Consider the following 13,181-nt stretch of genomic DNA (forward strand, 5'->3'; position numbering starts at 1 on the left):
CAGTCCAGCTTTGTCCAGCCACTGGTAGGATTTCTGGATATCAGCCACCCCCTCTATCTGCCGGTGGTACATACCGTGCAGGGGCCTGTCCTTCCATGATGGTTCCTCGTCTTCCTCCTCTTTCTAGGGTTTCTGCTGCCTGGGGCCATCTTCCCAATGTATTCTTGGATGTTCGCTGTCTCATCCTGGACTGTGGTGCTGACACTCACCAGTCCAATATATATATGTATATATATATATATATATATATATATATATATATATATATACACACACACACACACACACACACACACACACACACACACACACAGTGTTGGGAAGGTTACTTTTAAAATGTATTCCATTACAGATTACAGAATATATGCCCCATATTCTGTTCTGTAACGTATTCCGTTATGTTACTCAATGACAGTAACATATTCTGAATACTTTGAATTACTTAATATATTATCATGCTTTTTACAACTACGTGAATGTACTATTGCTGTGTGATTTATTACTATTACTGAAGGTCTGCGGCTCCGAACCGTAGTAAAGGGACCTCTGACTAATACGGCGGGTTCCGTGTCAGTGTTGGTTGTTTTTGCTCACAGGCAGAGAGTGCTTTCGTTTTTACCGTTTCTTCCCGCAGTAAATATAAACAACGATAGTATTCAGGAAGAAAATCAAACATTGCATATATTTTTATCATGACTCTGGTTTTACATGGCCTATCAAAAACAAAATCAAAACTGGTATAAAGTCCACACACGTCAATTGTTCCGTCTGTCCTGTTCACGTCTCCAATGGTTGTACACCAGTGGCGGAGTGGGGGGGGGGGTGGCTTACTGGGCTTAAGCCCGGGTTGTTTTTTCAGAAGCCCGGGGTCTTTTGGAGTGTAATTTTTTCATAGTTACAGTAGATGCCTGGCTGACAACTGTATAAAACAAAAACTACACACAATATATATGCACCTAAACGCGTAGTGAGGGTGTGCTGGGAACGTCCAGACCGGGGTGATGGTCCCCATCTTTAAGAAGGGGGACCGGAGGGTGTGTCCCAACTACAGGGGGATCACACTCCTCAGCCTCCCTGGGAAAGTCTATGCCAGGGTGCTGGAAAGGAGAGTTCGTCCGCTTGTCGAACCTCGGATACAGGAGGAACAATGCGGTTTTCGTCCTGGTCGCGGAACACTGGACCAGCTCTTTATCTTCTTGAGGATACTTGAGGGTGCATGGGAGTTTGCCCAACCAGTCTACATGTGTTTTGTGGACTTGGAGAAGGCATTCGACCGTGTCCCTCAGGGTGTCCTGTGGGAGGTGTTGCGGGAGTAAGGGGTGTCTGGCCCATTGCTACGGGCCATTCGATCCCTATACAACGGTTGCAAGAACTTGGTTCGCATTGCCAGCAATAAGTCGGACTCGTTCCCGGTGGGTGATGGGCTCCGCCAGTGCTGCCCTTTGTCTCCGGTTCTGTTCATAATTTTTATGGACAGGATTTCTAGGCGCAGCCAAGTGGCGGAGGGCTTTCGCTTTGGTGGCCTCAGAATCTCATATCTGATTTTTGCGGATGATGTGGTTCTGTTGGCTTCATCGGGTGAGGGCCTCCAGCTCGCACTGGAGAGGTTTGCAGCCAAGTGTGAAGCAGCGGGAATGAGGATCAGCACCTCCAAATCTGAGGCCATGGTTCTCAGTCGGAAAAGGGTGGAGTGCCCACTCCGGGTCGGGGATGAGTTCCTGCCCCAAGTGGAGGAGTTCAAGTATCTCGGGGTCTTGTTCGCGAGTGATGGGAGAAGGGAGCCGGAGATCGACAGACGGATTGGGGCTGCAGCTGCAGTAATGCAGACGCTGCACCGGTCCGTCGTGGTGAAGAGGGAGCTGAGTGTAAAAGCGAAGCTCTCAATTTAAATGGACTGATTCTTATATAGCGCTTTTCTATGGAGTACTCAAAGCGCTCAATTTACCGGTCGATCTACGTCCCTACCGTCAGCTATGGCCACAAGCTGTGGGTAGTGACCGAAAGAACGAGATCGCGGATACAAGCGGCAGAAATGAGGTTCCTCCGAAGGGTGGCGGGCCTCTCCCTTGGAGATAGGGTGAGAAGTTCGGCCATCCGGGAGGAGCTCAGAGTAGAGCCGCTGCTGCTCCACATCGAAAGGAGCCAGCTGAAGTGGTTCGGACATCTGACAAGGATGCCCCCTGGGCGCCTCCTGGGTGAGGTGTTCCAGGCATGTCCCACTGGGAGGAGGCCCTGGGGCAGACCCAGGACACGCTGGAGAGATTATGGGCTTCTCTGGGAACGCCTTGGTGTTCCCCCGGATAAGCTGCACACTGGGAATTTACGACTGTGCGTAAATCCCCCCTAATATTGGTATGATCCGAGCTCAGACGCTAAGTGACTGAGCGAGGGGAGCTGCTGCCTGCGAGTTTGCTGTTGGAGAAGTGGAGACAGGCAGACAGAGGAGAACTGAAGTTTGACCAGGTACCAAAGCAAATCATTCATACTGTACAAATAATGTAAATATGACGGTGTATCATGAAAGATTGATATCAAACTGATTACCCATATTACGTTACTTGTTCTTCAAGTTAATCAACAAATGGCGAAATGAAAAGCCGAACAACAACAATGCTGTTTCCGTAGAGAGTATTAGCTTACATGTCTGTTTATTTCATATTTTCAGTTGTTACCCTCCACAGCTAAATAAATCGGTTTCAGTAATGTACTGATATACAAGAATGGACATAAGGGGCTTCTTTCAAAGAAAACACTCAGGTAGATGTTATTTTATACATTATGCTTTGTATGTTGTTCACTATATTTCTATGCAAAACAAGAGGAATTTCAATACACAGCAGTATATTTACAGTTTAAACCAGATATTTACATACACTTTATGGAAAACACAAGAGCATTTTTTTTACTGTACAACATCAATTTAGAGTAAACTTGTTTTGTTTTGGATAAATAAATATTGAAATATCTTTTGAATTAGTTAAATGTCAGAATAAAGAGAGACAGAGCTATCTATTTTTTATCACTTTCATCAAATTTAGGAGTACATATACATATACTAAGTTTATTGTTAATTAATAAGAACACTCCAGACGATTCCATTCTGTCAAGAGATTTATTCTAAAAGACACTTCTTCAGCTGAGTCTAAGAGTGAAGACACACACACGCTGCAGATTTTACTTGCAAGGGCGGTCACAGAGCGCTCACACGTGAGTGGGGGCCCTGTAATCAGCGCTCTGTTCTTGCACTTGTCTTTATTTATACACAAGAAAAGTAATACAATAATGAATACATTTGTACAGTGGAATGTTGGTACGTGCGCATGTGATTTTTGTGTGTGTGTGTGTGTGTGTGTGTGTGTGTGGTGGAATGTGGGGAGCAGCTCTTATTCCTGGTAAGAGGTCAGAACTGCTTGTTCAGCTTCTTACTATCGCTGTGGGAAGATTCAGATAAAAATATCAGAACAAGTTTTATAAAGAACAATCAGTTCTAAGTAATACAGAGGTCATCATGCAGTATTCTATCACATGTAAACTTATATCATCAAAAGCTTATACTGACTACTAAGTACAATTTTTCATTGACACGTTCTGAGCTGAAGAAGCTTCTGATAGGTTAGTAGAGTCCATGTGAGTAAATTGGTGGCATACCTGTGGATGCATATAAGGCAAAACACTGAGCCTGTTTCTTTGACATGGGAAAATCAAGAGATATTAACCAAAACACCAGGAAAAGAATTGTGGAGCTCCATAAGTGTGGCTCAATTTTGAATACAATTTGGTGCCATGTACAATTAAGAAATATAGATAGTTTCTCTCTTTACTCTTAAAGTTAACAAATATGTTTTTTTATATTTATCAACCTAAAAAAATAAACATTTAGTCTGATTTGATGTTACAATTAAAAAGTGTTTGTGTTTTTATCTGAAGAGTTTGTAAATATCTGGTTTCAAAAAAAATAAGGTTTAAATTCTGCAGATCAAATTTATAACAATGATGCAAAAAATGGAGAATAAATCAAGTTCAGGACTTTAATATTTAATAAAACTATTTTTAAAATAGCTTAAGCATCTTAACAATTTAGAATCAATGCATCAAATTTTTGGGGATGGAGAAAACAACCTGTTGGGTTTGTGTTTCCACAAGTCCCGCTAATTCTAGAGACCCACTAATGACCCCAAATCTGACCTCCTCCTGCTGCCTTTTATTAAGAGACAGTTCACATAAAACACATCACAGCAAAGCCACGCCCACATGGTTCTAAGACAAGGCATTGTATGTATATGTATGAACTTCCTTACGGTGGAGAAACCGTCCTTACCCTCCTTCTATTCGGTGGAGAAACCTCTTTAAACCTCCTTCGGTGGAGAAACCGACTTAACCCTCCTTAAAAAAATCAAAAAGATTAAAACAAAAACACTGGCGGAGAAACCAGGCAGCTTGCGTCTACACGCACAGCTTGCGCACTCACGTACCTGCTTTAACGCACGGGCACGTAGCTGCTCTCTAAGGCCTTCTGTACTCACTGTTTGTTTAAATTCATGGGAAGAAGCTCTGGATCCCATCAATCGCCATCCACCCCGAGGGGAGTTCAGGCGCAAACTTTCCGGCCTGGCAACAAAGAAAAGTACCAGGGCTTTGGTCAATCGTCCCAGACGATAGCTGCTAGCAGACTGCGGTGGCGTACTCTCCCTCTCCTCGGTGGAGCGATGTGTTAGGCTCCGCTCGGAGGACCAAATAAATGTTGGGTCTGTGTTTCCACAAGCCCCGCTAATTCTAGAGACTTATTCATCATGAAGAAAACAAGACAGTCGATCGATCCATTATTTGCGCAAGGGAGGCCTCGTCTGTGTCCACCACGGAAATGACCCCAAATCTGACCTCCTCTTGCTGCCTTTTATTGAGAGACAGTTCACACAAAACACATCACAGCAAAGCCACGCCCACTTGGTTCTAAGACAAGGCATTGTATGTATATGTGTGAACTTCTGTAAGAATGTGTGTGTGTGTGTTATGTGAGAATGTGTGTGTGCGTGTGTGTGTGTGTGTGTGTGTGTGTGTGTGTGTAAGAATGTGTGTGTGTTACCTCCTGCTGACCAAAGGGTCATAAAAGCAGGAGCAACATCACAAGAAACAGATCTTCCAGATAGGATGTATCTGCAATAAAACATTACAGCCCCCCATCCAGAACCTCGAGAATTTGGGGAGAAGGACAGTGGAATTCCTTTCATCAGAGTTGGCAAGCATAAAATGACAACATTTAACAATTCACTCTAACATAACCTTTTCAGGTGTTTAAAAAATTCTTCATTTTAAGCCCATATACAAATGGATTAAACAAAGGATGATACAAAGCTAGTTGTAATGTCATTATTAAGTGTGCAGTTTTTGGAAAATCTGATTTCACTCGGGCTATAACGACATCATAGCAACTTAAACAGGAAAAGCTAATTAAAACTGTAAGGTGGGGTAAAGAGGTCTCTGCAGCTTTCTTCCTAATTTCTTTACAACTTCGATAAGACATGAAGAACATTTTTGTGTATGTGTAAAGTATGAATACTTCAGTAGATTAAAAAGTAGGCATGCTGTTTAATGGGCTGATGGTCACCAACATGTATGTCATGCTTGAGAACTGTGGATTTGTCACCAAAAAGCACAACTAGCTTATCTAAATAGGATAAATAAGTCTCGGGGTCTTACAATATATATATATATATATATATATATATATATATATATATATATATATATATATATATATATATATATATATATACGTCATACTCACACAGGAACCTGGAACAGATTGCACACACAACCCACCTGCCTCACGTCTGTTAGTGGGTGACACCACAGTCACATGGAGCCTGAGTCACAGGTGTATTGATTTGACTCTTTCCATAATCAACATATTTCTTCAACATTGATATGCCAATCACATTCTAAATTTTCTTCCTATTAGCTGTTTTATTCAGGTAATAGGTGTCACTGAATTGGCTCTTTACCTCGTTAAGAATCACACAAACAACGACTGAAACCAACCATGGGGAGGAGAACTAGAACACATTCTCCTGCCTGAAAAACTTATAAGTTTCCTTCATTTTAGACTGTGCATCAGAGAGGAAACTATGTGCTAGCTCACACGCAGTGTACAGCCTTTCCCTAAATTAATTTATACAGTCTAACACATTATGTTCTACAAGCAACACTCCAGCAGCATCTTCAGTAGCCCACACACAGTGTGTCCAAAACCAACCTCAGCTGGGCTAAAACCCAACAATGACAGACCCTTATCTCACTCTGCTTTAGACTCGACACTATATTTGCGATGTATAGATTTCAAAGTCTTGTGGAATCTCTTTATCACATCCTGACCTTGTGGGTGATACGCACTGAACACTCACTGCTTAATAGCCAGCTCTGACATGACTTGTGTAAATTAAAAATAGTAGAGCACTCTCTCCTAAGTTTACCTCATTCCTAAATAGCCAGGCAGATGGTGATCACAGGCAAAACCTGAAGACAGTAATCTTTTAGCACCACCACCTGAGTGTCCACATCACACTCTATTCCAGATTCTGGGGAATCTTTTCTTTGTATTTCAGTAAAATTCAATCACCGAATATGTATGACACGGCTGGGTCACATGGATTTTTTTCTGGACAGCAGACAAACAGGTAATCATAGTTGCATTGGAGAGCTTTAATAAGCTGCACTCTATAGCCAAACACAAATGATCAGTGGTATCAGTGGCACTATTTTATTTCCCACACCAACAAATGTGAACCATAGGAAATCTGGTCAGAAAAGGCACTGTACCACATTGTGTCATAGGTATCTCTTAAAATAGTGATGGGAACTTGGTCCACCACAGTGCCAGTCAGTGAGATAATACCTTCAGAAAGTGAAAGACTTTAATACCTAAAAAAAAAAAAAAAAAAAGCACTCTCATGAGTCAGGACAGCAGCTTTTGCGAAAGACTCAACCTCAAACCATAACACACTCAAGTTGTTTTTGCTGGCCTTTCTTTAAAAGTCATCACAAGCCACTGCTATACACTGTTACGGCCACTTGGTAGTGTATCTCAGTCAGTGGTGATACATTTTCTCATTTTGAGAAAGAAATCAAGCTAAAAAGTATGTAAAGAAATCAGACCCTACTGCTTGATAAATGGTTATTCAGATGTACCAGGGCTCTAGAGTGCGACCAATTTGGTCGAAAATGCGACCAAATTTTTCAGTGGTGCGACTAAAAAAAAAAAATTTGGTTGCACCTGTGCGACCAACTGTTCGGATAGCAAAAAAAAAAAAAAAAAAAAAAAAAAATCTGCAACCTTCCCTGTGGTCAACAACAGACACACATTATGCCCCTATTGTGGACTAAACCAATCAGATAGTAAGGGGCGGGACCTCTCTGATTGGCCGTGGTCCAGTTGAAAGTGCAGGTGGAAGTGGGAGGTGAGTAGCTTGAATAAAGCGATATCAATTCATTAAATCCTGAATTGACTGTTAAATATAACTGTGTTTTGCCAGAAACGTCAGATTAAAGCTCACAAAACCATTTCAACAACAACCAAACAGCAAATGAGAGCAGGTACACCGATTCCACACAAAGACGTAAACACAGAATGGACCCGACGCATCAGAATCAACTTTGTCTTTCTCGGCTTTCTCACCCGACGGCCCGTAGACGGACACGCAGTCGGAGATTAGGGATTCTGATGCGTCCGGTCCGCGCTGTGATTACGTCTTTTTGCGCTGATTCTGAGCTGCAGGTTTTGTCTCTCTCCAACCAAAATTCACCGAGCCAGCAGCAAAAGAAGCAGCAAACTGCGCTTCACATTTGATCAATGTCGTCATGAATTTTGCTGTTTTGCTTCCACAACAATTAAAATCACACTCCATGCACAGCTAGCTCTCTCTCTCTCTCTCTGTACTTCAAGAACAGTTTCCCGTCTCCAATCGCTGTTTTCTGTATTATTCATTCGCTTATTACCCACCAGTCTACAGTTGTTTACAGCGCTGTTGGCTGCTGTCTTTTTCTTTTCTTTTTTTCACTTAAATGACCTCGGACAAGAAAGCCTACTTTTTCTGTTGTTCAATACTGAAGAAATTTTAACTTTATATGCAGAACATTGTAGAATATTTTTAAGGTTATCTGCTATAAAAAGCCAGACCAGGAAAATCTCCTTCATGTTTTTCTGTGTTTTATTCTCAGTTACTTTCACACAAAGGCATCTGCTGTGATGTTCACAATTCTGAAGAAGTCAGTAATGATAAATGATCAGAATTATAATATTTCTGACTGTCTGAGGCTAAGTTGAATCGAATCAGGACTTTGAAAACCAGAATCAAATGGATTATAGAAATCAGTGATGATACCCAGGCCTAGTGAGCAGCCTAGGCACGACAGAAGTGGATGTAGCCGTAATAGGAAAAGAACTATTGCTAACTTTTCTGTTAAGGCCTGATCCTTCTGAAATTCATAGCCAGTGCTCTGACACGGTGTCATCAATCTTTGAATGCTGAAAAAGCACAGTGTATCCAGAAAAACACATTACCGTATATTAAATTATTATAAAATTTGTGTGCGCCTAACTTTTGTGCCGTTAGGCGTACCGGTACGCCCATGGCAAAACGTTAGTCTAGAGCCCTGTGTACTGTCTCTTGCCTGCAGATATTATTTTTCAAGCATTTAGATGAGAAAATCTAAATTAACTGTTGATCCTAACTGTCTGAAGTGTTGGGTGTGAGTGTTAATGCCAAATTTGTAACTTGTACAATTTGTAGTCAAATAAAAAATGCTTTTCCTCATTTTGCCTACTTAGGGTTATAAGTCTAAAATGAATCTGGAAAGCCTTTTTTTCACGAGAACGGAGAGCTGAAAACTCCAAACATTTTACTCATTTACTTTGAATTATATATAACAATTAACAATATATACGATTATCTAATGAAGAAAATTTTCTTGAAGATTTAACATAGTACCTGCCAGCATGGATATAATTTTTAGTAAAGTTTCCACTCTAGCGTTTATGTAAGTATACAAAAAAAAAATTATAAAAAAATAAGTAGTATGATCGTAAAACAGACTATGGCATATTTACAATAAACATGCACCCAGAAAAATGTTATCAGCTATTAACAGGCTTAAATTCTACAAATTAAATTTATAACAGTGGTGGACAAAACAAGATTTTTAGATGTTTAGAAATTTCCTTCATTTTAAGCCCATATATGAATGGATTAAACAAAGGATGATACAAAGCTAGTTGTAATGTCATTATTAAGCGTGCAGTTTTTGGAAAATCTGTTTCCATTCGAGCCATGATTACATCATAGATACCTAAACAGGAAAAAGTAATTAAAACTAACATGTGGGGTAAACAGGTCTCTGCAGCTTTTTTCTTAATTTCTTTACAGCTGCGATAAGTGACTATAAATATTTTTGTATATGTGAAAACTATAAAAAGTATAGGAAATACTACGAGATCTAAATAACTAACAATTCCAAATACAGTAACTAACCCTGATTTTACACACTGAAGAGTGTAAATTGTATTGTTACAAAATATTGATTTTAAATGAAAGGAACACAGTTTACTTTTAGCCATTCCTATTGCTTGGACGGCAATATTAGAAGCAGGTACAAGCCAAGCTATGACCAGGAAAATACTCACAGTGCTTTTTCTCATGATGGTTGGATATTGTAGAGGTTTACATATAGCCACATATCTGTCATAGGCCATGGCTGCCAAGAGAAAAAACTCAGAACAACCTAGAGAATAAATTATGAAAAACTGAAAGAGACATGCTGAATATGATATGATTTGTTTTTCAGATAAAAAGTCAATCAGGAGTTTTGGGTAAATAGTTGTGGCGTAAATAACAACATTCAGTAGCAATGCTGCAATAAAAGTGTACATAGGTTTGTGGAGATTTTTGTGGATCAAAATGAGGTATATAATAATAGAGTTACTGCAAGTTATTAGAATATATAATGTGAACATAATAAAAAAATAAACATATCTGTATTTGTTAACTTCCACATGTCCATCAAAAGTTATATAGGTAACATTTAATTCTTCATCCATTGATGTTTTTTTAAAACTACAAAATGTTTCATTAAACAAATTGCACAAGGTGGATAAATGGAAAATACTGAAAAATGCACCATCACGCAAACAGTGAGCAGTTACAGTGTGTGGAAGGTTTTTATCAGACAAATTAAGCCTCCAAGGAGCTGAACATTGGAGGTTCATCTCACCTTTTTCACTCTCTTTTGCTTAGCACTGCACAACTTCAACACAAAATCTTTTTAGCTGAGATCTTAAATCTTACACAGTGGAGTAGAATAAACTAGTTCAACTTGAGAAATGTGGAATTTAGGATGGAGGCAAAGAGTGGCAGTTAATATTAAAAGGTGTAAAAAACAAAAGTACAAGACATTGAAAATAAGCAGACCTCAGTGCAAGAAAGTGTCTTTCCAACACTGAAAAGCACAAAGGCAAACTTTAACATTTAAAAGGTGTAAAAAAAAACAAAACAAGTACAAGATATTGAAAATAAGCAGACCTCAGTGCAAGAAAGTGTCTTTCAAACACTAACAAGCACAAAGACCAACTTTAACATTAAAAGGTGTTCAAAAAAGTACAAGATATTTACAATAAGCAGACCTCAGTGCAAGAAAGTGTCTTTCCAACACTGAAAAGCACAAAGGCCAACTTTAACATTGCAAGGTGTAAAAACAAGTACAAGACACTGAAAATAAGCAGACCTCAGTGCAACAAAGTGTCTTTCCAACACTGAATGAGACGTTACTTGTTCATGTGAGAAGAAAACAAGATTGTCCACAATCATTAAGTGAAGCATCCAATTTTTAAAGAAGAGCACCAAATCTCTGCCAAGGCAGCTCACTCTGTGCCAGAGGTGGGTCGAGTATCCAAAAATTGTACTCAAGTAAGAGTGGCATTACTTTAAAATATTATTACTCAAGTAAAAGTGAAAAGTAGTCTTCAAAAAAGTTACTCGAGTAAGAGTAAAAAAGTACTTGATGAAAAGACTACTCAAGTAGCGAGTAACTGTTTGAAATGTCCGATTTTATAAATAAATGCTATCAGACAAACAAAAATAAATAAATATACAAATTTGAGTATTTTCAAAAGGAATATATGTAAAAAGATCAACAAAATGAGGCACAAAATTTTTTATTTCGAGATTTCACATTTTCACATTTTTCAACCAAGCTTTTTTCACCAATACCTACAGTAAATACTATAAATATATAAACAGTGCAAACAATTTCCAGTGACAAGATTTGCTGTAAACTTTATATTCATTTTGCTCCAAATGGCACAGCAGCCTCAGAGAAAACAGAACGAGGCATCTTCAACGCATGTACATACAAGGGAGCTCAGTTTACCATAAATTGTATGGGTGTGCATTTATTTCTGCATATTTAGCAAAAATGTGCCATTTCTTCACTCAGTGAAGTGATGGTTAAGCTTCAGCAGCAGTTTGCTCTCAAGGTTCTTTCTGTGAAGCTGTAACTGTTTAGCAGTGAACAGGAGTCCTGCATGACTGAGAAGTTCTTCACAAGCTCCAGATGCAGGAAGACCTGTATTGACTTTGATCGACAGCTTCTGGATGTGAGGAAAGCCATGCAATAGATCCACACCTCCAGTGAATGGACATGAAAGGTACCTCTCCAGCTCCCCTGCTTCTGGCTTTCCTGACCCCATGGATCCATCATCTTAGTCGGTTAGGCTGCTGTTTGCGCTGGCATCATCCAGCTCTGTGTCTAGGTGATGTCTGATGAAGTTGAGACCTGTGGAAAGATGTAAGGTTTTCAAAAGAATTAGGTCTGGTCATTATAGTGCTGTATACACTACAAAGATGCGGATGTTTTTTACTAACTCTTGTAGAAAAACAAAATCTAGTCATTCATATCCCACACAAACAGTTTGCAATGAATTCCAGATTAAGTTTAAAATAAGAATGCGTGCAAGGCTAAGCAGTCCCAACCAATAGATCCTCCTGTTTGGTTGTTACTCTGGGAAAAGACGAGAAAGACGGTAATGGAAGCGTGACTGGAGCTGCGATGTAGCCTATATAATATTTATATTGTGGACTTCAGGAAGACCAGGAAACACTTGACCCCTGTTTCAATCCAGGGGGTCAGTGTTGACATTGTGGAGGACTATAAATACCTTGGAGTACACATTGACAATAAACTGGACTGGGCTAAAAACACCACAGCACTTTACAGGAAGGGCCAGAGTCGTCTCTATTTTTTGAGGCGACTGAGGTCCTTCAACATCTGCCAGAAAATGCTGAGGATTTTCTATGAGTCTGTGGTGGCCAGTGCGATCCTCTATGCTGTTGCATGCTGGGGGAGCAGGCTGAGGGTCGCAGATGCCAACAGACTTAATAAACTGATCCGTAAGGCCAGCAATGTTGTGGGGATGGAGCTGGACTCCCTCAAGGTGGTGTCGGAGAGGCGGATGCTGTCCAAGATAAAGACAATGTTGGATAACACCTCCCACCCACTCCATGACATGTTGGTCAGTCACAGGAGCTCGTTCAGTGAGAGACTGAGATTACCGAAAAGCACCACTGAACGACACAGGAAATCATTCCTGCCTGTGGCCATCTCCCTGTACAACGCATCCACTTAACACACTGTTTGCTGCTACAACTACACATGTTTCTTTTCCAAATATTTATTTATAAGTGACTTATGTATGTATGTATGTATATATATGTATATATTGTACTATTCTTAGTTAGCGTATTGTCTGTCTTGTCTTAATGTTGGTTTAAAATGGAGCACTGTAACAAAAAATAATTTCCCCCAGGGATCAATAAAGTATTCTGATTCTGATTCTGATTCTGATATTGTACGAACGTGATAATTCTGTATATTGGATTTTTTTTTTTTGGTTTTTTTGTTTTGGTTTTTTTTGGCCTGTCCTGTTTGGCTCTTTTGCCATCAGAATTATTGTCTAAAGGCAAAGAAAGATGCCCAACGGATTTACTTTACCAAATTGACCATCCCAGCCTTGCCATAATGGTCCATTTGATTCACCTTTTATTGTTTATTTTATTTTCACTTGCTGATAGGGCTGCCACGATTTGTCGACTAGTCACGATTACGTCGACTATCAAAATCGTCGACGACTGATT

General features: G+C 39.9%; 1 protein-coding gene across 1 annotated transcript in view; it reads right to left on the reverse strand.

Annotated features, from left to right (window-relative positions):
- Positions 1–10,164, reverse strand: part of LOC309691202 (olfactory receptor 2AT4-like) — a gene marked incomplete at its 3' end in the record, with an annotated part of 69,057 nt that extends 58,893 nt beyond the window's left edge. Inside the window, exon 1 of the mRNA XM_082508797.1 lies at positions 9,921–10,164. Within this exon, the coding sequence (XP_082364923.1) occupies positions 9,921–10,090 (170 nt within the window). The 5' untranslated portion in view covers positions 10,091–10,164. The remainder of the gene's footprint in view (positions 1–9,920) is intronic.
- Between the last annotated feature and the right edge of the window lie 3,017 nt (positions 10,165–13,181).

Source organism: Aulonocara stuartgranti (genome assembly GCF_965226115.1).
Source record: "Aulonocara stuartgranti genome assembly, chromosome: 16".
Lineage (NCBI taxonomy): Eukaryota > Metazoa > Chordata > Actinopteri > Cichliformes > Cichlidae > Aulonocara > Aulonocara stuartgranti.